This window comes from Astyanax mexicanus, chromosome 8, assembly GCF_023375975.1.
Source record: "Astyanax mexicanus isolate ESR-SI-001 chromosome 8, AstMex3_surface, whole genome shotgun sequence".
NCBI lineage: Eukaryota > Metazoa > Chordata > Actinopteri > Characiformes > Acestrorhamphidae > Astyanax > Astyanax mexicanus.
Window position 1 is genome coordinate 47328055 of NC_064415.1, and position 24446 is coordinate 47352500.

Sequence of the window (24446 nt, forward strand, 5' to 3'; positions counted from 1 at the left end):
TTCTTTAAAAAAAATTGCCTTTATCATAGATTCAGATCTAGCATTCGATAAACACATATCTATTGTTACTAGAACAGCTTTTCTACACCTATGTAACATTGCCAGGCTGAGAAATGCCTGATCACGGCATGATGCAGAAAAATGAGTACATACCTTCATTACCTCTAGATTATTGTAATGCGCTACTGTCAGGATGTTCCTACAGTACTTTAAAGAAAATTCTGCCGCCAGGGTCCTTCCTTAAACTAGAAAATTTGAGCATATTAGTCCAGTTCTATCACACTGCACTGGCTTCCAGTCAAGTTCTGCATACACTATAAAATTTTCCTGTTAATGTATAAAGCCCTACATGGGCTCGCTCCTGAGTATGTACGAGACCTCATCTCCTATTATGAACCACCACGATTACTTAGATCTCAGGGTGCTGGTTTCTTAGTAGTTCCTAAAATTCAGAGGAGTTCTGCAGGAGGAAGAGCTTTCTCTTATAAAGCTCCTCAACCGAATATGTTCGGGACTCAGACACAGTCTCAATCTTTAAGTATAAAAACTTATTTGTTAAGTTTAGCTTTTGGTAATTATTGTTTTCCCTTTAGATAAGGCTGCATATCCAGGGACATAGGGAATTGTGGTAAACTAAATGCTGGTGCTGTTATTCATTCACTGCACTCAGTCACTGATCCTGCACTGATCAACATTAACACACTCAGAATCTGCTTCTATATTAGCCATAGCTCTCCATTATCAATTATGTGCTCATCACCTTTTCACATTGATAGATTAGTACCTGTTTCTACATTATCCATATCTCTCCATTATGTGCCCATCACATTTTTACATTCATAAAATAGTACCTGTTACATTACCTATAGCTCACATTATCTCTGTACTGTTGATTTGTTTGTGTGTACTGAGCGGGTCGACCCGAGTAGGATGAGTTCCTCTGACTGAGTCTTGGTTCCTTCAAGGTTTTGGCATCTTTGTGGTGCTGCTCAAAAGAGGCGTGGACCTGTTTTTCTCTGTAAAGCTGCTTTGTGAGAAGTTCTGCTGTAAAAAGCGCTATAGAAATAAAATTTAATTTAATTGATATTATCATATTATGCTGTTCATTCATTTAAATGACGCTGAAGCGACACTAGGGCACGTATACTGCTGCACAACTGCATGATTCATAAAATAGCTGTGAAAGTCTAATATCCTTGTTTAGTATTTGGTCCTTTTTATCTACTTTTAGGAATTGTGTGAATATCTGCTACATTTTAGGTAAATTGTAGGCAGAAATATAGAAAATTCTAAAGAGTTCTCAAAATCAAGAACACAAGGAGATCATTAGGAGCATGCAGTTCAACTTTATTGATTATATTGTTTTATCTTTATCATGTTCTCTTTGTAGTGGGGTCACTGTGAGGTCATTTGACTCTTCACAGCCTCTCTGATTGGCCGATTCACTTGTAGCCCTTGGACTGGGCCGAGTTCCACACCTCCTCTCCGTCTCTCTCAATCACCAGGTTGCCGTCGTTGCGCAGGTACAGCCGGCACACCTTAAAGGCACCGGACGCCTGGCTCTTCGTCTGCCACAGCACCTTGTTGTCCCGCTTGTACAGGACCAGGTTGCAGTCGTCCTGCATGCACAGGCGGTGAGCGTCCCTCGTGCCACCCGTGTCAGATGACCACACCTGCCTCCACCCGTAAATGGCAAAGTTCCCATCATCCTGCAGTGCAGACACAGAACATACAGACACGAGAGGAACACTGGTGTTTTCCTGAGTGAGAATGATGACATGATGAAAAACACTCATAAAATAAGGAGCTCCAAAGAGATAAATAAAAAATATTTGCATAATGTCATAGAAGAACCATGTTTGTAACAGAGACGAATCTTTACATCAAATATATATATATATATATATATATATATATATATATTTTTTTTTACCTTTTAAAAAGGTTCTTAAATTTTACACTTTTCTATAAGCATGACTCTATGGAATCACTCACAGAAGCATCTAAAGCAGATGTATTTCTGAAGCAAACTTTTAACATTCTTCTATCCACAGCGCAATGCAGGAGACCCCGCCCACATATCCCACAGCTGAGTGCCTGGACTGGCAAAAGTTATGGAACTTGAAATAAGTTTCTGCCCTATAACTTAACTAATTCATTTTAAAGATATGAATCTTTTTTCAAACTGCTGCTGATGTAGCACTGCTGAGCACGCTCAGAGGAAAGCAGGGTTTATTTCAGTTTATTTATCTGCTTTGGGAACTACAACATCTCAGAACACAACAACTTACAGTGGACAGTGAGGACAGCTGAGAAGATCATCGGAGTCTCTCTCCCCTCCATCAGCACCATCTACACCACATGCTGCATCTGCAAAGCCACCAGCATTGTGGACGACCCATCCCTCAAACAGACTCTTTGCACTGCGGCCATCTGGCAGAAGAGACCGGCGCATCCAAACCTCCACTACCAGATTCTGCAACAGCTTCTTCCCTCAGACTATGAGACTCTTTAACACACAGAGACTGACCTGATCACTCCTTCACTACTCACAGAGACATGCACACGAACCCTTACGGCCTGTGCTTACCCTATGTGTTGCCGTCTACCCTACACCGAAGCCTAATGCGCACCTCCCCAAAAATGTAGCTGTGCAGTGCACTACACCGAGAGAAGCAGCTGTGATTCGTCTGCTGAGCCTTGACAACAACAAACAACATAACAACAAACAACCTAAACAATTATTAAGCCCTCTAAAATCTTAAACCACTAAATAAAATCTAGTGCAATCAATTGCCTTTACTTAATTATTAAATAGAGTCTTGCTGTGTGTAATTTAGTATAAATATACCGGTTCTGTGAAGGCGTCAGTGGCCTTCTCGTGAACAAACAGCATCATGAAGACAGTTCAGAAAAAAAGCCTGTTGGGCCTCTCGGAGCTGTGACTCTTTTTACTTTGTCCACAATTGTCCACATCATCAGGGGATCATCAGTCTCTCTCTCTCTCCGTCTCTAACTCTGTGTGCATGTGTTTATTTTTAGGTGTATTCTTGCCTGGAACACAGCCTTCCACTCCCTGTTGTTGGACCACAGGTAGTCCCCCTTGCGAAGCTCGTCATACTTGGACAGGTGGTTTGTGCTCATGTTTCTGAAACAGAATTAAAACAGCAGTGTTACTGTTAATCAGCCTGACATCCACATCCAGCTGCCAACCACCTGTCCACAGGTAGAGGACAAAAATGACACCTGTTACATTTAGACTTCATTGATTCACTGTATAGATTCTCAAAAAGACGGTATTGATTCCGAATGAATAGTTTAGATGTGTGTCAGATACTGGTTCATTCAGTGTTGTTTTTAAATCATGATGGCAAGATTCACTAAAATATGATTAAAATCACAATACATGGCCTTGCGCACAGTATTGCAACATATCGCAATCATTGCTAAAGGAAATGGCCACTATAACACTCATGAATGATTATAGGAATATAAATGTATATAAATTAAGGCAAGATTTTATGCTGAGAGAACAGAAAAAAAATAATTATAAATATACCTAATATAAATATATCTGAAACCAGTACTCACGGGTCAGTACTCGCAGGTCAGTACTCACGGGTCAGTACTCAAGCTGGGTCAGCTGGGGCTTTCAATGGGTCGGACAGACAAGGCTGTAGCTCTGCAGTTGGGCTCCTGAATGCACACCTGTTTTATAGGTGAAGAGTAGGGGCAGGGCAGTCGTTGGCACTGAGTGTCCCTTTCATGGCCGGGTGGGCTGAGGAAGTGCACGAGACCTGAGATGTGGGCGAGTGCGCTTCCAATTTCAGCGGGAATTCCAGACGCTTTCATGTGTTTATTAGATCAGATTGATTAGAGAGTAATCACTTTAAGCTGTTTTGCTGACTATTTTACTAAGGCTGTAAAACTGGACCCCCCACCCCTTGGGGAACTGTGAGATTTGACTGTTTTTCTGTATCCTCGCACCATCACATACAGAGTCTTACGCAGTGCCATTGTCTCTGATTCTGCAGAAAAATTAATGCAGACATTTGTTTACATATGGTTCATTTGTAGAGTGTTTTTAGCTGCTACAGGCTGTGATGTTATGGGACACTTAAATAAGACACTCACTCCACTCCACTCACATCCAAAGTATTGGCTCTGATAAGGATGCAGCAAGATAATGACTCAAAACTCACTGTGAAGTGGATCAAAACCCCATAGTCATTTAAACCCTATAGAGCATGCATTCTTACCTGCTAAAGAGCAGACTAAAGGGAGTACCCTCTCAAACCTAACACCAACAAATAAAAACTGCAGTGAAAGCCTGGAAACGCATCACAAATGTAGAATGAAGATTGCATGTTACCAGGAAAACAATTGATTGACATACAGTAGTGCAGTACAGCAGTGCATTACTTAGTGTGTAATGCATTTGTTACGCAATATTCCAGACGTCCCTGTATGGAGCTGGAATATTCCTGCAGGTATTGCAGTAGGGGTGGGGTGTTAATAGCACATACTTAAAGAAACAAACCTCTAGCTCAATAAATATGACCTATATCAGTGTAAATGTTTAATAATTTATCCTTCCTGGCAAATTTTATCTTCCTTTTGAATAGCACTTCAATCCCATACTTCCTTCTGGGTGTAGATTTTTTATGATAAGTGTATATTACACATAAAACCTAAATCCCATCAAAATAATGAAATCAAAATATTGAAAATCTAGTTACAGAGGGACACAGGCCTAAAAATATTTTGAGAATGTGTCCCTGCTGTTACACATTAATACTACAATGTATCGAGTTTATAGACTGACAGAAGATCATACTAATTTTATTAGAGTGAATGTGGCAGGTTAATACCCTAACTGTTAATGTACCAACCTGTTTTGTACTAACAGGTACTGATTAAAGGTTGCTCTGTATATTGCTGAAGGTTACTTTCCATTACTTTCAAATTACATCATTTACATTACATCATTTTTTTGCCTCCTAACTGGCCTTTAATTTCTCCTGGCCCAACTTCTGTGAAATGCATTGCACTGAAATTTAGGCATGCATGAATATTAATAAAATAAAAGTTGATCAGATAAAACATGAAACATCTTTGGTTTATACTTTTTACAACTGCAGCCTTTTCTGATTTAGATAGTATTTCAGTTTCTCAGTCTTTCTGTGAATTATAATCTGAATTAATAACCTGGATGAATGTATAGATACTGATCCAGTTTAATGCTGTGAGAGATACAGTGTTTGTGTGTGATAATTGTAACACGTAGGAGGCTGGATATGAAGTGACAGAAATAAAGAGATTAGCTCAGCATGATTAAAGTGCATATTCAGCACATTCCGTTTAACCGACACTGAATCTACTATCAGCACATCAGCTCTTATAAAATTACATGATCTGCAGGAGACGCTCAACAGCAGAATGTTCTAAACTAAGTGGATGTAATCGGGATGATGATGTTATTTCATAATTTAGCTCACTTTATTCTAAATGTGTTCCACGAGAGAACATGTTAAGTTCGTTTACAGATCTAAACACTGAATGCTTTACTTTCATCTAGCTGATCTGTGGTCAGCAGTCATCAGAATAAAGCTCTTTTTAGAAAAGAAATGTGAGATTAGAATCTAATCCACTAGTGCTAATGATGCTTTAGAAATAAAGAAATTGAATGCTTTGGCCTACTTAGCTTAGTTGTAGTACCAGTACCATAGATCTAGAGATAATGTGTGATATGTGGGTACACAGCTAATTGTAAAGTATTGATGCAACAATTACAAGGTTCAATTTAAATAAATACTAATGCATTTGTGTTTGTGTTTTAAATGACCTTCTAATTCATATGTTGTAAATGCAGAACTGACCAATTCCAAGCAAACTGTCATGGCTAGTACAGAATGCGGACACGTGCAGATACTGATAAAAGATAGTTTATTATAAAATAAACAGATGTAAAACATAGTCGGTACAGAAAAATGGGTAATAACCAATAACAGGAGCAATGTAGACAAAACCATACCAAAACGAGAGACAGTCCAGAGTTCATACATGAGATATCCAGTAGCAGAGGTAATCCAAGAGGCAGTAGTAAAAACACAGTCCAGGTAATACACAAGCAATCCAATATCAGAGGCAAAGGCAATAATCAGCGTCGAGAAAACAAAGGAAAGGTCATACACGAGATAAACTGAGACAAGAGATATAGAATGCTTTGTAATGAGGAGAACCTACAATACGCGGCGTCAGTGTGTGTGTGGTGTGCTCTTAAATAGTACTAGTAATTAGTATTAGGGACTTCCTGGAGGAAGCAGGTGAGGTGTCACGTGATCAGGTCGTGATGTCAGCGGGTGGTGCATTCTGGGTAGTGTAGTTGTTGACCTGAGAACCTCCGTTAGAGCTGGGTGTGGAAGGGACAGAGGAGCTAACAGCACTAGACGTGACAGTACCTCCCCCCGAGGGAGTCGGAACGGAGACGGAAAGGGGATGACCACGACGACGTCCACCCGACGGGCAGGGAGTACCGGCGGGAGGAACAGGCGTAGCCACAGAGGTGCCGGGCAGGCGGGGGTTGCGAGACTGGGAACCCAGAGCCGAAGAAGAGAGTGAGCACTTAGGACGCCCACGGGGTCTAGGAGCAGGTTTACCAGGGTGACGGGCATGAAATTCGGCCAATAGAGCAGGATCCAGCACATCACCGGCGGCAACCCAGCAATGCTCCTCAGGGCCGTAACCCTCCCAGTCTATGAGGTACTGGAGCACACCACCACGCCTGCGTGAATCCAGCACCTCTCGAACCGCATAGGTAGACGAATCCTCCCCCTCCACTGCTGCGGGCGGCACCTCATCAGGAACACCCTCAGCAAGCGGACCTGGGACAAGAGGCTTGAGCAGAGAAACATGGAATGAGTTATGCACTCTGTACTGAGCAGGTAACTCAATTTTATAAGTCACCTCGTTAACCTGAGACAAAACCTTAAATGGGCCAATATACCTAGGCAGCAGTTTCTTACAGGCCCCCTCAAACCTCAAGTCCCGGGTCGAAAACCACACCCTGTCTCCGGGCTGGTATTGGGGGGTGGTACCTTGGTGTCTGTCAGACTGACTTGCGTAAGACCTCAGAAATTTGATGATGCGTCTCCTCCCACACCTGCTCACTCCGCTTCATCCAGTCGTCAACAGCAGGTATCTCGGTAGACAACGCTGTCCACGGAGCCAACGGAGGCTGGTAACCCAGAATGCACTGAAAAGGAGTGAGACCAGATGTGGAGTTGATGAGGGAGTTCTGGGCTATCTCAGCCCAAATGAGGTATTGAGACCAATCAGCAGGATGTTTAAAACAGTATAGTCTCAGAAATTTCCCTAATTCCTGATTGACCCTTTCACATTGCCCGTTGCTAGTGGGATGAAATCCAGAAGTGAGACTAATGTGGACACCCAAGTGTTCAAAGAAGGATTTCCAAACTCTTGAAGTAAATTGTGGCCCTCTATCTGACAGAATATCCTCAGGGACACCAAAATGTCTGAAAATATGTGAATAAATGGCTTGAGCTGTTTGGAGAGCATTAGGTAGTGCAGGAAAAGGGATAAATTTAACTCCTCTAGAAAATCTGTCTACGACTGTGAGAACTGTAGTGTAACCTTCAGATTCGGGTAAATCTGTAACAAAATCTACAGCAATGTGTGACCATGGTCGTTCAGGAACAGGCAGAGGACATAGTTTACCAGCGGAAGGGTTTTGGGTGTTTTGCATTGTGCGCAGGCGGAACATGAAACTACAAAAGCTTGTATGTCAGCTCGCATGGTTTCCCACCAATAACGAGCTGAGATCAGTTGTAGCGTACGTGTAACACCGGGGTGACCAGAAGTAAGGGCAGTATGTGCCCAGCCAATGAGTTGATCGCGAAATTGTTTGGGTACATAAATCTTATGAGGAGGACAGCCCTCCGGAGGTTGTGTGTTAGCTAGACTCTGTTGAATGAGATCGTCAAGTTCCCATCTAATGGCTGCTACTCTAACTGTGGGTGGCAGAATGTATTCAGGCTCAGAAGCGCGGCATGTGTCGTCTGGGGAACTGAAAACTCGGGATAAGGCATCAGCCTTAGTATTACGGTCACCTGGTCGAAACGAGATCGAAAAATTGGAGAGAAAAACAATGGCCAACGAGCTTGACGGGGGTTTAGGCGTTTAGCTGTACGGAGATATTCCAAGTTTTTGTGATCAGTAAGTACGGTGAATGGATGTGCAGCCCCTTCCAGCCAGTGACGCCACTCCTCTAGAGCAAGTTTGACAGCCAACAGCTCTCTATCCCCTATCCCATAGTTACGCTCTGCTGGTGACATTTTTCCTGAGAAAAAGTCTATGGGATGTAGTTTAGGCGGTGAACCGCTGCGTTGGGAGAGAACTGCTCCTACGCCAGTATTGGAAGCGTCGACCTCGACTACAAATGGTAGTTCAGGTTTCGGGTGCATGAGAACGGGGGCAGAAACGAAAGCGGTTTTTAACTTGTGGAACGCTTGATCGGCTTCAGGGGACCACTTAAGAACCTTGGTGGCATTCTTAGTGAGCGCACTGAGAGGGGCAGCTATACTGCTGAAGTTACGTATGAAACGTCTGTAAAAATTGGCAAACCCTAAGAAACGTTGACGGTCTTTGATGGATTGGGGAACGGGCATAGCCGAGAAATGCGACTCTCTGAAGATGGAACTCACATTTCTCGGCTTTAGCATAAAGATCGTTCTCCAGAAGTTTGGAGAACCGAGCGAACGTGTTGCACGTGGGATTCAAGGTCAGATGAATAAATTAATATGTCATCTATAAAAAGGGTGACATATTTGCCAATCATGTCTCGGAAAATGTTGTTCATAAACGACTGAAACACTGCGGGGGCGTTAGCGAGACCATAACTCATAACTAAATATTCGTAGTGGCCATTAGTAGTAGTAAATGCAGTCTTCCACTCATCCCCCTCCCTAATGCGAATTAAATTATAAGCTCTACGTAGATCGAGCTTAGTAAAATAGGTGGCATTACGCAACTGCTCCAGAGCGCAAGGAATGAGGGGCAATGGGTAAGCAAACTTCTTAGTGATCGCATTTAAACCGCGGTAATCTATACAGGGTCTCAGTCCCCCGTCTTTTTTCTTAACAAAGAAAAAACCTGAACCGACTGGTGATTTTGATGGGCGAATGAAACCCTGAGCTAAAGCTTCGGTAACGTAATCATTCATAGCCTTCTCCTCATCGAGAGTGAGGGGATAAACTCTAGCTTTGGGTAGAGTGGCACCCTCCACTAGGTCGTGTAGGGTAATTTACCACAGCATGACTTAGATAAAACTCGGATGTGAGAAATCTCAGAACATGAAATGATGACCAATGAGTCAGAGCTTAGAATTTAAAATATATTAAAGTTTACTTGAAAAATAGTTTCAGCATTACAGATATATAAAAGGAACAAAAATTAAAAGATATATATTAGAAAAGAGTAAAAGTACATCAACGAATACAATCTCGATAGATCATCACATTCGCAACCCAGAGAGAGAAAGAGAGAGAGAGAGAAAGAAAGAGAGAGAGAGAGAGAGAGAGAGAGAGAGAAAGAAAGAAAGAGAAAGAAACTAAAGCCAGTCGAGGGACAGAGAGAACTCCTCAGACTTCTTCCAAGCAGTTATACATTTTGCAAATGACATGTGATTGGACAGAACTTATCATATGATTACGTCAGCAGAGTCCAGTAAACAGTTTGTTGTCCAGTTCCAATGACGTGATCCGCTCCAGCCTGTCTGAGCAACAGGTTCTTATCATGATGTTGTTCAGCTCTGTGTCCTTCATGAACACAGCAGACAGTCCTTAAGTGTCCTAAAGTCTGTGAGAAGATGAAACAGTGGAAAAGAGTGGATGGAAAGATCTTCTGGCCTGTGTGTGACTTTACGGCGTGTAGAACAGGCATGCGCTGGCTATCTGAGGAGAGGTTCCCAGCACTTCACTCAGATAGCTTGTCTCCTAGTTCATATGCACTGGTCCCAGAACAGCAGTGAAGCTTCTCTGCCACTCAGGGTCACGTTCTCCTCACAGCTCTCACTGTTGATGAAAACACTCTGACCTTCCTGATTCCTTAAAAAGTAAAAACAACCTCCAAAGCCTTGTCATAGTGACAGTTAAAAAGAGAGCAGAGATCATAAGGTTATTAAGTGAAATATAAAGTGAACAGTAAAAATAATAACTGTATATATAAATGTATAAAACATTTAAGAATAAGAGTGTGAAGGTGTGGTTATCTCCAATCACACCCTTCAGTCGATAGCACAGTCACAAGAGCGATGAGGAGGTAATTTAGTAGCGTTATCCTTGCTAAACACTTCAAAAAAATCAGAATACTCAGTGGGAAAAACAGGGGAATCAGAAACTTCAGGACTTTCCACAGAAGTGGACTGAATGATAAGACTATCCAAAGCCAAACAGTTCTTATGACAGTGAGAAGACCAAACCGTGATATCCCCATCGCGCCAGGAGACAGTGGGATCGTGGGTCTTGAGCCATGGAATGCCAAGGATAACTGGATGCTCGGTGCTGGGAAGCACGAAAAGTGGCAGTTCCTCGAAATGAAGAGCGCTGGCTTGTAGGGTGATGGGTAGCGTCTGCAGTGTAACCGGCTTGGAGCGAACTGTCTTTCCGTCCACAGCATGAATGGATAAAGGACGCAGAAGTTCTCGGGTGGGTACGCCGTGCTCCTTAACCAGGTCCAGACTGATGAAGTTCCCTTCCGACCCGGAATCTATAAGCGCTGGGACAGAGAGCATACCATCAGGCAACATAATATTAACAGGCAATGAAAAACATTTAGAACGAAGTATTGTGTTTTGCTTACGCGCTGTCCCAGGGCTGGAGCTTTCACAGGTTGTGACACAAACTCTCTCAGAATTAAACATGACAGTAAATAAAACCTCTGCCACATACACATACAGTATAACCACACAGTATAACAACTACACCAAACAATGCACACGGACACATACGGTCTGTGCTTACCCTATGTGTAGCCGTCTACTCTATACCGAAGCCTAATGCGCACCTCCCCAGAAATTGGTGCCTGTGCTGTTTAAACTGCAGAGCAAAGCAGTGTTGTGAACACACAAACGCGCACAATGGTCTAGGGCACTCACCCTACACCACACACCCTGTATCTGCACTGATGCTCCTAAACTGTACCTACTATTATACTACTGTTTGCTGGCAAATATTGTATTTTACCTAAGTACTGTATATTCTCTACCTGAGTAACTGCTGTGTTCATGTAGTTGATGTATTTTTAGAATGTTCAAGGCATGTCTATGTGGATGGGGGGGCCTCCAAACTGTGACATGCAAAATTATTTAGCCCTCTAAAATCTTAAACCACTAAATAAAATCAAGTGCAATCAATTGCCTTTACGTAATTATTAAATAGAGTCCAGCTGTGTGTAATTTAGTCTTAGTATAAATATACCGGTTCTGTGAAGTCCTCAGTGGCCGTCTCGTGAACAAACAGCATCATGAAGACTAAGGAATTCCCCAGACAGGTCAGAAAAAAAGCCTCTTGTTTTGACTTGTAGAGAAGTTAAAAAAAAATTATCTCTAGCTTTAAGCATCCCAAGAAGCACTGTTCAACCCATCATCCAAAAATAGAAAAAGTATTCACAGGACAACTATACTGCACAATCTGGCCTTCATGGAAGAATGGCACAAAAAACATTGTTGAGAAAAGCATAGACATAAGAAGTGCCATTTGCAGTTTGCCAAGCCATGTTGGTGACCCAGCAAACATGTAGACGAAGGTGCTATGGTCAAATGAGACCAAAGTTTACTTTTTTGGCCAAAAAGCAGAGTTGATGGGAAGATGGATGGAGCTAAATACAGGGCAATCCTGAAAGAAAATTACATGTCTAAATACGTCTCTTAGGATGGTTCCCCCGAGAGGAAACCGGGGCTCACCACTGCTTACAAAAATTGTCAAAGTTCTCTAAGCATACAATTTGTAATTTTTTTTTAAAAAAGATTAAAAGATAAGACGAGAATCAATCTGTTTAAAGAAAGGGGAAGACAGCTTTATTTAGCAGGTAGTTTCAATCTTTAGAATTCTGTTGTAATCCCATACATTAATAAGTCTATAAATCAATAATTAAGGCCTTTAATTGAAGCCTATTCCACAAAAACCTGTGGGAGGCTGCAAAAGACTTTAGACTGGGAAGGAGATTCACCCTCCAGCAAGTCCTGACCCATCTCTCTGCATCCAACGTGGCTAAGCTTGAGCTATTTTGCACAAAAAAATAAACAAAAAGTCTCTAGATAAACAAAGCTGGTAGAGGTATACCCCAAATACTTGAAGCTGTAATTGCAGTGAAAGGTGGCTCTACTAAGTCCTGTATGTTAATTGTAATTGTCTGTTGGATTTATGGTAGAGTTCTTGTTGTGTGTTTGCATTTTTGTTTTCTATATGTAGTCTATATTGTACTGTGTGTTAAAGGTTGCACTGTGCTGGGTTTGGAGGAATATAATGTTACGCCACCATGTAAGGAAACATTTCTCTGATCTTTATTATAAAAAGCAGTAAAGTGAGATACGTGGATGTGACTCCTCCTGTGATGTTAATTGTGTTTTGTCACCTTCATGTCTCAGAGCAGTTCCCCCTGTCCGTGACGGTTATTGATCACTCACCGTTCTAGTCCAGTTAAGTTGAGCCAAATATTTATCATTGTTATTTTGTACTGTATTTCATCAATGTACTGTACTGATATTTCATAGTGTTTTTCTTATTTATTTTTGTAATAATTTACACCCACACAGTCTATTTTACTTGAGCTTTATTGAGAAACATGAACAGCACTGTAAACAGACTCTCAGGCCTTTAATGTCGGTGGGACTGTTAGGCGGGCTGGCTTTGCATTTGGCTATTGACCCCTTTACTTCTGCCCCCTGGACTGAGCAGAGTTCCACACTCTCCATATATATATATATATATAGTCTAGTTTTGTCTTGCCAACATATTTTATTGCAGTGTGTACAATATTTCTGTTTATGTCTTCTCTTTTCTTTTAAGGTGTGTAGGGTATCACTGATGAGTGTGTGAGTTGTGCTGATCTTTATCCTGCTCTAACAGCCCATCATATTCCCTATTCGAGTGTACAGTGAACATAATCCAGGCTAATCCACAGAGCTACAGGCTTACTGAGTTGCAGCACTGGATAATTATTCCACAGACATTCTATAAACAGTAACTGTGATGACCAGTGTTGTGCTGGAGTGATTCTTGGTTATTGATTAGCTGGATATTGGGGATAGGGTTATTCTGAATTACCAGTCTTGTTGTTATTGGTTCTGCCTTACGGCGTCCCGCCTGGCTCACTCTTGTCCCGTTTCGCGTTTCGGTATTCGGCTGAGTGGAGATGGGTGAGATGGTGCTGGAGGAGCTGGAGGATCTGATGCATTTCTCGGTGCACGATCTACCGAGCCGCGGGTACTCAGTGATGGAGGAAATCCGAAGACAGGGCAAACTCTGCGATGTCACACTGAAGGTAGCGGGGAACTGTTCGACCGGCCGGCACTGTAACAGCCGTCCTCCGACCTGCCGGCCAGGCTAGGCTAGGCTAGGCTAAACTAAACTAAGATAAGCTAAGCTAAGCGAAGGTAGCAGGGCTGCGGCGGTGGGAGGTGGGAAGGCTGTGTAAGAAGGAGACGAGGGACCGGAGAAACGCTGTCAGCGCCTCCCTCCCACACTTCTTACCTACCCTCGCTAAACCCGCCGGTGAAAGTGGGTAACCGGCACAGTATTCAGTAGGATAGGGTCAGTAGAATAAATCTAGGAAGTTACTCAGTTCGCCCTGCTGCTGTGTAACTCCCAACTAGAGGTGGGCAATCCAGTCAAAAAGTAAAATTCCATCCCATGTTTTTGTTCCAACTACCAGGGCGGTTCTGCTGCAGGTGCAGTACAATTTAGGCAGTGTAAACAAAACCCTGGAATGGATTTTAACTTTCTGGGCCTGGATTACCCACCTCCAATAGCAACCTTACCTGAGAGTTAGCTAACCTAGCTGGCAAGCTAGTCCGCATCCACAGCTCGTAGCACTGTGTAGTTAATATTTGTTAGTTAATACTGAGAATAAGCTCTGTGTTTTAACACATAGTGAAGGTCAGAGGTGCATCATATCAGATCTAATCTCTGTACTCTTACTGTGAAAAGATCTCTGTAAAGGACTGAACTCGAGTTCCCTTCACCTGCTGCTCTTCAGCTGTCAGTTTATGGTGGGGCTCGACCAGCAGGGTCCCATCTATTCTAACGCTGCAGAGAAAGGCTATATTAGTAGTCGACTAATCTGTATATTATTATTCTGATTAGTCACAGATTATTTCTGCTTTCTGTGGGTACAGCTCCTGTTCTTAACTTCTCTATCACTTCAAAACTATAGAAAAAACATCCGAACATAAACATAATAAAATTAGTAATTTACGCTGCACAGACATGCCAATAATTTTACACTGTTACATTGAGGCTGAACAGTGAGCTGCTCTGGGTATTTACTGTATGTCCAACAGATCATAGACAGTTCAAAATAAGGTAGTGTGGCCTCACACAATTGAGAAGTGCTTGGACCTTTACTGGACAGCAGATGACTGCTGTGCACACAGTACAGAGAAATGTGGACTTTGCAACAGGCAGTTAACTTATATGACCTATGTAGTGCACTATGAAAGGGGTAGGGGTCCGTTTGCCATTCAGCCTTTCAGTAATTTGTAGTACCGGATTTTATGTATTATAAGGCGCACTATCAATAAACATCTGTTTTCTGGTCTATTTTCGTACATAAGACGCACCTTATTAAAGGTGCAATTTAAGCAACAATAGTAAGGAATGAGGGTGTCACACATTAATATGCACATATTTCTCTCCTGAAAACTGTTTATTTGTGTGCGTAAAGCTCTTCAGTATATTTACAGTAAGCTTAGATTTCAATATATTTCAACAGTACATTTAGCAGCAGCGCTAGCCGGGGTTAGCAGCAAGCAGCACTAGCCGTGGTTATTACTCGTGAATGCCGCCCGACAGCACTATACTGAGGATCCCTGAGTGTTTTCGTAAGCCAGGGCGCTATCAGCTAGCGGGTCCGTCCCACGTAGCTTGTTTTAAACACACAGACTACAGTCAGATAAACTCACCTCTGAACAGCAAAAGAGTTAGTGGCTAATACTAATACTGCCTCAGCCTCAGTGCTAGAGTGCCTTTACTGGGTTACACGGCGCGCTGATGATTTCTGAGAAAATGAAAGGATTTTAAGTGCAAAGAAAAATACGGTATTTATAGTGATCCTTTGGAAAACCCTTTGGTCAACATTTTCTTTTTTTTCATTGTTTGTATGTAAACAGGGTTATTCAGAATGCTTTAATGTGAAAATGGTTTATTGACTCCCAATTAACTGTTTACTTTGGGATCGATCATTTTGTAGAGGTGTCTGGCATTCTTAGTCAATACAGTGTAACAATTTCACAATGCACTACAGTAGGTTGTGTAACAATGGTGTACCCCAGCAGGCATGAAATTTCATTGCGTTGGTTGGTTTGTAGGTTCACGCTTTGAATCTAACGCCTGACATTTACATTGTTTGTTTATGTGATATAGGGTTGTGCCGATCGTCATTTATGACCCAACGCCATGCCCACTTTTTGTTTTTTTCCAGAAACATGCACTGACCTTGTTTAGGTCTCCTTCACCTAAAACTTTAGCAGGGATTGTACGGAAAATGATCAAATCAGGTATATAACTTAAATTAATTAGAGTCAGGGATGAAAATTAAAATACCCTACTGCTACAAATATGCCTAATCGACATATTATTCTATTATTTATTATTATTTTATTATTATTAGGATATTATTATTTATATCTAGGTTACAGCTTGTCTTCATTTTTTTTTCTACATGTCTGTATTAATTTTAAACATTTCATTCAGTCAAATAGAATAAGCCTGCTCGTTGTGCGTCGGGAAACTTGCTCATTGTCAACCAGTGTTGGGCACGTCACTATGAAAAAGTAATTAGTTATATTTACTAGTTACTTCTCCAAAAAAGAAGAAGTACTAAAGGAGTTACTCCACTATAAAAGTAACTAGTTACCAGTAAAAGTAACTATTAACTTTTGTTACTCGCCCCTTAAAAAATGTACAAAAGAAAATAAATTATGTAATTTCTATTATTATTACAAAAATGTTGACAAAAATATAATCTAACGAATTTCAAAACATAGAAATGGAAAACGTTAAAATGGTATTAATATAACAGTTTGGATCAAACAGTTATAAGGATTTAGCGTCAGTCATAAGGAAACCGTGCGCGGCATTGCGATTTAAAAAAACCCAAAACGTTTTAATAAATAAGGTCCTATCAAGTGTAGTTAAATGTATGGTATTAAATTGTATTAAATTCACATATTTATTGATATTTAATCAAGAGAAATCAGGCAAAATGAATTCAGCGCGAGGCTATAAATAATGTAACATCTCAGTTTAGTTAAATAAATTAAGATGAGTGAAGACCTGTAAAGTTAATCAAATATTGTCAAATATAAAGGATAGGTTGAGGTTTTGGTGAGCTGTTTCAATTATTTGAAACTGAAACTGATATTATTCTGCGCACTATTAGAAAGCCTTTGACTGTGTTTTAAATGAGTTATTTTATATTAATGATTTTTTATTCATTTTAAATATTTTTAGTATTTTATTACTTAAATACCCCCCACCAACAATATCATCGTCCATCGCGATGTTTCACTGTAAATCTGCCAATTAAGGAGACATCGCCCAACCCTAATGTGATTTACTGTTACACAGTGATGAGCTCACATGTAAAACAACGTGTCTAAAATAGTTTGCTAGATAGTAGAATTCTGTTTCATGTTACAGTACACTATATAGTGATTTCTGCATGTAGGGAATAGTTAAAATAAAAAGATCTGGACACAGAATCAGATTTCTTTACATTGTGTCTGCGCCAGAATTATAATCGTGTAATTTATTCAGAATTTATCAATAAAATGCTGTTATAGTGAAACCTGTTTATTTGCTGTGTTTGCTGGCATGCTCGTGTTCAGTGCCAGCTTATTGATGCTTATTTGAATATGTAAAACTGAACTCGCTCCTCTCCTCTGTGAGTTGCCTGGTTCAGATTTGTTTGTATCTTTATGACTCCACAGAATTAACCCTGCAACCATTCATTGTTCGTCTCACTGTTAATCAGCTTTATGACTAACATCAGATTACATCCTCAGATCTGCACACTGTCCTCTACTCTGCGTCTGCAGTGTCTCACATGGTGATTAAATCTGTGTTTCACCTGACCAGCACACACTCTGCTGACTGCAGCTAACCTAACCTGAACAGGTGATAGACTGATGCAAATCATTATTATCTGTGACAGCACTGGTCACTGCACTGATCTGGGTCAGGCCTGTGTGTTTTCTGCTAGTAGGCTTCTTGTGGGTTGTATTCTCAATGTGTTGCACAGTATTGTGATCATTAAAACATTAAAGCAATGTTATTTTATTCTTTATTCTGTTTTTTTGTTTATTTAAAAACTGGGTTTGCGACACTGAATATTAATCAAGCAATCGATTATTTACACTGGAGGGGGACCCTCATTTACAATACTGCTGAGCATTTACAGTTTAAAAGGGATTACATTTTTTTTCAAAAATTAAAAAATAAAAACTAACATTTACTATAGACGAATAAAATATATACGTAAAAAAGGAAAAATAGGACACTTTAAAAAGATCATAAAAATTGATACATAAAAAATAAATATTATAAAGAAAAAAATAATTTGATTAATAAAATAATAAAAATATTTAATATCCTTGATAGGACCTTATTTATTAAAAGTTTTTTTTTTATCGCAGTGCCGCGCACGCTTTCAAGCTCGCTACGCTTGCCTGCGGCTTTTTAAAGAGCTGGACGAGATTTTTGTGAATTAATTAATATATTTAATATTTTAATCAATTTGCCCTGGGGATAAGAAACGAACGCTAACATATAGCTTTATATTTCTGTGTATTTCAAATGTTTTAAGTTTTATATACTTGACGTGCAGCACCAGATGCCAGGGTGATGCTTTATTTTTCAGATATGAAAAAAAAATAATTAAAAGTGAATTTCAGTTACATAATAGCAAAGTGAAATAAAATAAATTTATGTTCAGTCAAAGTTCTTTTCTCTTTTCATTTTTCATTTCAAAAACTCCAGCTATTGAGTGAGAATAAGCATCTGTTAAAATTCTCAACAGCAGAATGCCTGTGTCTGCTATATTAAGCTACAGTTATTAAGTCTGTGTACTAAACATAAATATAAATCCTTATAACTGTTTTATCCAGCTGTTAAACTGTTATATTAATACCATTTTAATGTTTTTCGTTTCTATGTTTTGAAAGTAGTTAGATTATATTTTTGTCAACATTTTGGGTTTGTTTTCGTTTGTTATTTTTCTAATAATAACGGAAATTACATAATTTATTTTCTTTTGTTAATTTTTTTACGGGGCGAGTAACAAAAATAACGCATTAGTAGTGTTGCCCACTCCTCAGTAAGAAAAGTAGCTATTGGCTGTCCTAAAAGTCACTAGAAGTCGCTAAATGACATCATTGCCTGATTTGCATAATACATGTTTTTAGAGCTGTAAAGGATTAGCTTGTGGGAGAAAAAAGTGAGTAAAAAGCCCCCTAAATACGTTAGAAATGTTACAAATGAACTCTAACTCTGCTTTTTAAATAGGAAGTCACTTCTCAAAATAACTATAAGAGCAGCAGTTAGCCAGAACTGTATTTCTACGTTTATTGTTTTTTTCTTCAGGGATTTTTTTTTTTAAGTTTTGTTTATTTTCAAGCATATTATAGACAAATTGTTCAATGATGAGCCAGCTAGCTAGATGTTTAGCTTTTTATAAAGAGGCAGACACTGTGGACGAAGTGAGTGACAGGCTACGTGGTGAATGAGGTGAGACTGTAGACTGAGACTATGTGACTTCAATTTAGTGATTTTTTTCTTGTCACACTGAAGACACAGTTATATTTATATTCCTGCTCTGTAAATACGGGGTGGGGTCAGTCAGTGGCAGCTTTGGGTATGCGCAGTTGACTTGCAGTGTGTTTGTGGGGCGGTGAGGTTCGGCTCTGACTGTGAGACTGCACTGTGAGTGTTGTGGGGAGTGTTCATGAATAACATGAAATGTTTAAAATTAATACAGACATGTAGAAAAAAAACGAAGACAAGCTGTAACCTAGATATAAATAATATCCTAATAATAATAAAATAATAATAAATAATAGAATAATATGTCGATTAGGCATATTTGTAGCAGTAGGGTATTTTAATTTTCATCCCTGACTCTAATTAATTTAAGTTATATACCTGATTTGATCATTTTCCGTACAATCCCTGCTAAAGTTTTAGGTGAAGCAGACCTAAAGAAGGTCAGTGCATGTTTCTGGAAAAACAAAAAAGTGGCCGTGGCATCGCGATGGTTACCATCCATCGCGATGGTGGTCATCTAAGTAATTCATCAGTTTGTTGCTGCTGCCTTCATTTGCAGTGGTGTTGTCAATGACTGGGTTTTAAGTGACAAATCCAGTTCAGTCCTGTCTTTGCTGTGCAGCGACACACTGGCCAAGCTGCTACTGTAATGATCTGGGGAGCATCAAATATGACAGTCAGTCATCGCACTTAGTTACACGAGGGACACTGACAGCTAAGTGTAGGGCATACTGTGGCCACGTGTGTTGACTCTGTACGAGTGTAGAGCAGGATCTACAGGTCCAGCTGCAACATATGTGGGTAAATGTGCTGCAGGATGCCATAAAGAAGCTCTGAAACAAGCTCTGAAAGAAGCTTTGAAAGTTTTGTTGTTTGTTAAAGCAGCGTTTCTGATATATATATATATATATATATATATTTTTTTTTTTTTAATTTTAAGGATTTTTTTTTATATATTATTGTTTTTTTTATTATTATTTTAATATTATATATGTATATTTTTATTATTATTGAAATAAGTATTGTTTCTGTGTGGGTAGAGGGCAAAATATTATAATATAAAGCATCTGTGTGCTTCTGTTTCCATTCCTACAAAGGCACATATATAGTCTCATATATAGTGGTTGGTGTGGTGTAGTGGATAACATCGCTCCCTGCCAGTGAGCTACCACATCATGTGGGAGACTGGGGTTTCTAGTCTGGGGTACTATTAGGTTTAGGAATAATAGAAATAACCTTGTATGTCGCTCTGGATAAGATTATGAAATGAAGCAAATAAACAGGACATCCAGACGTCAGAGTAAGAAATATAGATTTTAATGAAAATGATGACTGTATTCTTCAAATTTTGCCTTCATCTAAGAAGCCACTTTTTTGCAGCAATTACAACCTGGCAGACTGTCAACTTGTTACCGTTGTAGCTGTCAACTTTTTCAGGTAATCTGATGTGATTTCTCCCCATGCTTCCTGTACCTTCTCCCACAACATGGATTGGCTTGATGCAGTCTTCCTCAGTACCAAGCTGCTCCAAGCTGCACCTGCTCACAACAGTTGAATATGGTTCAGATCCGGAGACTGTGCTGGCCACTCCATTACAGTCAGATTACGGCTTGATTACATTGCTGGCACAGTTGGGGTCATTATCCTGTTGTAGGATGAAATTGGCCCCAATCAAGGGCTGTTCACATGGTGTGAAATGGCGTTGCAAAATTTTGTGGTAGCTTTTTTTCTTTAAGATCCCTTCCACTCTGTATAAATCTCCTATTTTAGCCCCTCCAAAGCATCCCCAGACCATCACGCTGCCTCCACCATGCTTGACAGATGGCATTAAGCATTGGTCATACATCCTTTCATTGGCCCTGCGCCTCAAAAATGTTCTTCTGTTTGATCCAAAGACCTCAAACTTGAACTCATCTTTCCACAACACCTTCTTCCAATATTCCAGTGTCCAATGTCTTTTCTCTTTGGCCCATCACAGTCTTTTCTTTTTATTGGCCAGTGTGAGGTATGGCTTTTTCTTGGCTTTTCCTGCCATGAAGTCCAACATCCTGAAGGCCTCTCGTGACCATTGTTGCTGACACTGGTGTTTGACGGGCTCCATTTAGTTCAGCTGTCAGTTCACAGTTTCTGAGGCATCTTTTTCTTAAACTGCACATCCTTAAGATATTTATCTTCTTGCACAGTTGTGCATCGGGTCCTTCCACTCCTTTTTCTGTCCTTATTAGTGCCAGTTTGTGTCACTCTTTAAAGGGAGTAGTTAACAGCATTGTAAGATATTTTTAAATTTTTTGGCAATATCTCACATTGAGTAGCCTTCCTTCCTTTACAAAACAATGGACTGACAGGTCTCTAAAGTGAATTCTTTCTGGCCATTTTGAGCCAAGAATAACCTAGAATGTTGTGCTCCCTTTTTTGCGCACTTATTATTGTAACGTTTTTTAACTGTACATCACAATTGAGCAAGAGTGTCCTAACAACCAATAAGTTCAATAACATCCTTAACTTGGATTGGCGACCATACCAGCAGATTTTGGCAGAGGACTGAGAATTGACTATAATAGGACTATATGCAAAATAAGCCTCTATAAAAATAGGCTTTAATACAAAAATTTTCATTCTTTAAAAATCATTTGATACATTTAAATTAATTGTAAAATGGACACTATTGTTTGTGAATCGCATGAAAATGTTTATTTATTTCAAAAAGAGGGAAATTTGCAAGTAATGTATGTTTTAAAATAACTTTTTAGCTTAGACTAACCAAAAATCTACCGTCACTTTAATTTGCATTCATACACAATTTTGAGAATATGGTTTAGCTACAGAAGATAACAAGGTTTAATTTGTTTCAGCTATTCTCATGTTCATTATCAATAGCAGGAACTGTAGACGTGCTGTTTGAATGCCTCTGATTGTTCAAATTGTTTGACGTACAAAGAAAGTTCTATTACACTCTTGCACTATACCTGTCCTAAATACACTCCACCTGGTGAGTTTTAAATGACTGTAATTTAAAACGAAAAAATAGATGTACAGAATGAATGTTTTGAATGGAAGCTGGGAAAGAACTAATTAAATAGCATGAATTGATGTTTGTCTTGCTATTCAAAATCTTAGCTATTATTGCACCTATTTCTGTAGGTTTTCACACACTGCAGCAGGGACCTCCTCCAGATTAGCCAGGTTTCTGGGCTGTCACTGAAAAACACAGAGTTTGAGCTCCCTCCAAAGATTTTCTATAGGGTTAAGGTCTGGAGACTGGCTAGGCCACTCCAGAACCTTGATATGCTTCTTACAGAGTCAGTCCTTGGTTATCCTGGTTGTGTGCTTTGGGTCATTGTCATGTTGGAAGACCCAGCCACGACCCTCTGCTCTGAGGGAAGGAGAAGGTTCCCCAAAATCTCTTTGGACAGATCTTTATCCATGTTAGTAGTTGGAGTCTTACTGATTGTGTGGGGTGGACAGGTGTCTTTATGCAGCTAACAACTTCAAACAGGTGCTTCTGATTTAGAATAATAAGTAGAGTGGAGGTGGACTTTTTAGAAGCGGACTAACAGGTTTTTGAGGGCCTGAATTTGTGCTGATTGGCAGGTGTTCAAATAAGTGTTTTGCTACTCAAGTCAAAGGTGGAAGAAATTTGTAAAAAACCTTTGTTAAAAAATGCTGAGGCTAACTAAGCTCAGGTAATGTGCAGTATAATGCAGTGAGACAGTATGAATGCATAATTGTGCAGTCTTTCCTCTGTCAAATATTAGCTGTGTCTCTATGTACAGCTAGAGCTTGGCTATTAGATACAGATAATACCAGATGACTCTTATTAACAGTAGATTATTCTTGTGGTTTATGTCACTTTTAATGCTTTTGTATGGTTTATTATCTCTCCTGGATTAAAAATGCTAAAGCTAAAAAATATTTTACGTTTGTTTTGCAGGTGGGAGAACATAAGTTTAGTGCCCATCGGATTGTTCTAGCTGCTTCCATTCCCTACTTCCACGCCATGTTCACTAACGACATGGTGGAGTGCAAACAGGATGAGATCGTCATGCAAGGCATGGACCCCAGGTAGGAGGGGAATGGTTTTCCAGATAAGGGCTAATGCTGCTGTCCTGTCAGGACATCCTGAGAACATGGCTTACGTGGCAACCAGAAAAAAGCATTTTACGCAAGGTGTTCTCTGTGTTTTCAACCAAAAGTTCTTGCTAACAAATTACATGATTTCTATGGGCTCCAAAGCCACAAGAAGTAACTTTTAAGGAACCCCAAGGGATTACTATTAATTGATTAGCAGCACTCCCAATCAAGAATGAGCTCAAGAAGCCGAGCGTCACCATGCTTTCAGTACCGATAGGATATGGGGGGTAATTTTTGCACATTTTAAATATTTCGTGGCTTGTTTTAAAAAGAAGATTAAGGAATGAGAGTCTTAACTGATGTGGCGGATTTGGACGGGTTTTAACTGGAGTCTGATGTGGCGGATTTGGACGGGACAAAAATTACTGAAATGTTTTGTGAATAATAATAATAATATAAAATGTATATCATGTAAATTATATATATATATTATAAACATTATTCAATTTACCATGTAGACTTAACCCTGTCCGAATATGGATGTAAATAACCATAAAAAAAGCGCAAAAACTCATGAGACTCATGATCAGGCTCATCAGGATGTGGTGTGTGTTGATGTTAATTCACACTTCCTCTTTGTGCTTCATTTCTTTACAGTGCACTCGAAGCTCTTATCAACTTTGCATATAATGGACACATCGCCATAGATCAGCAGAACGTTCAGGCGCTGCTGATCGGGGCCAGTTTCCTGCAGCTGCAGAACGTCAAAGACGCCTGCTGCACTTTCCTTCAGGAGAGGTACACGTTCTACCACACACACACACACACTGCTACACACCCGGAACCACACACACACACACTGCTACACACCCGGAACCACACACACACACACACTGCTACACACCCGGAACCACACACACACACACTGCTACACACCCGGAACCACACACACACTCTGCTACACACCCACAACCACACACACACACTGCTACACAACCGCAACCACACTCACACACTGCCACACACCCAAACCACACACACACACTGCTACACACCCGCAACCACACACACACTGCTACACACCCACAACCACACACACACTCACACTACTACACACCCACAACCACACGCTCACACTGCTACACACCCACAACCACACACACACACACACTCACACTGCTACACATCCACACACACACACACTCACACTGCTACACACCCACAACCACACTCACACTGCTACACACCCACAACCACACACACACACACTGCTACACACCCACAACCACACACACACACTGCTACACACCCACAACC

General features: G+C 40.3%; 2 protein-coding genes across 2 annotated transcripts in view; one reads left to right on the top strand and one right to left on the bottom strand.

The window, feature by feature from the left end:
• Positions 1–1326: 1326 nt before the first annotated feature.
• On the bottom strand, positions 1327–4395 carry LOC103044908 (uncharacterized). The gene is made up of 3 exons (XM_007242797.4): positions 3592–4395; positions 3055–3148; positions 1327–1709 (listed from the first exon to the last, which is right to left on the bottom strand). The coding sequence occupies exons 2-3, from the start codon at positions 3142–3144 to the stop codon at positions 1443–1445; spliced, it is 357 nt and encodes a 118-aa protein (XP_007242859.1). The 5' UTR covers positions 3145–3148; positions 3592–4395; the 3' UTR covers positions 1327–1442.
• Positions 4396–13286: 8891 nt separating this feature from the next.
• klhl18 (kelch-like family member 18) overlaps positions 13287–24446 on the top strand; it is a 28540-nt gene continuing 17380 nt past the window's right edge. The window contains exons 1-3 of the mRNA XM_022677964.2: positions 13287–13560; positions 22990–23120; positions 23787–23927. Coding sequence (XP_022533685.1) covers positions 13432–13560; positions 22990–23120; positions 23787–23927 — 401 coding nt within the window. The 5' untranslated portion in view covers positions 13287–13431. The remainder of the gene's footprint in view (positions 13561–22989; positions 23121–23786; positions 23928–24446) is intronic.

Bases quoted from the DNA above. Each gene is read 5' to 3' on its own strand.
- LOC103044908 (XM_007242797.4), bottom strand. From the start codon at position 3,144: ATGAGCACAAACCACCTGTCCAAGTATGACGAGCTTCGCAAGGGGGAC. The intron at 1,710-3,054 runs GCAAGAATACAC...TCTGCACTGCAG, and splicing joins AGTGGAAGGCTGTGTTCCAG to GATGATGGGAACTTTGCCAT.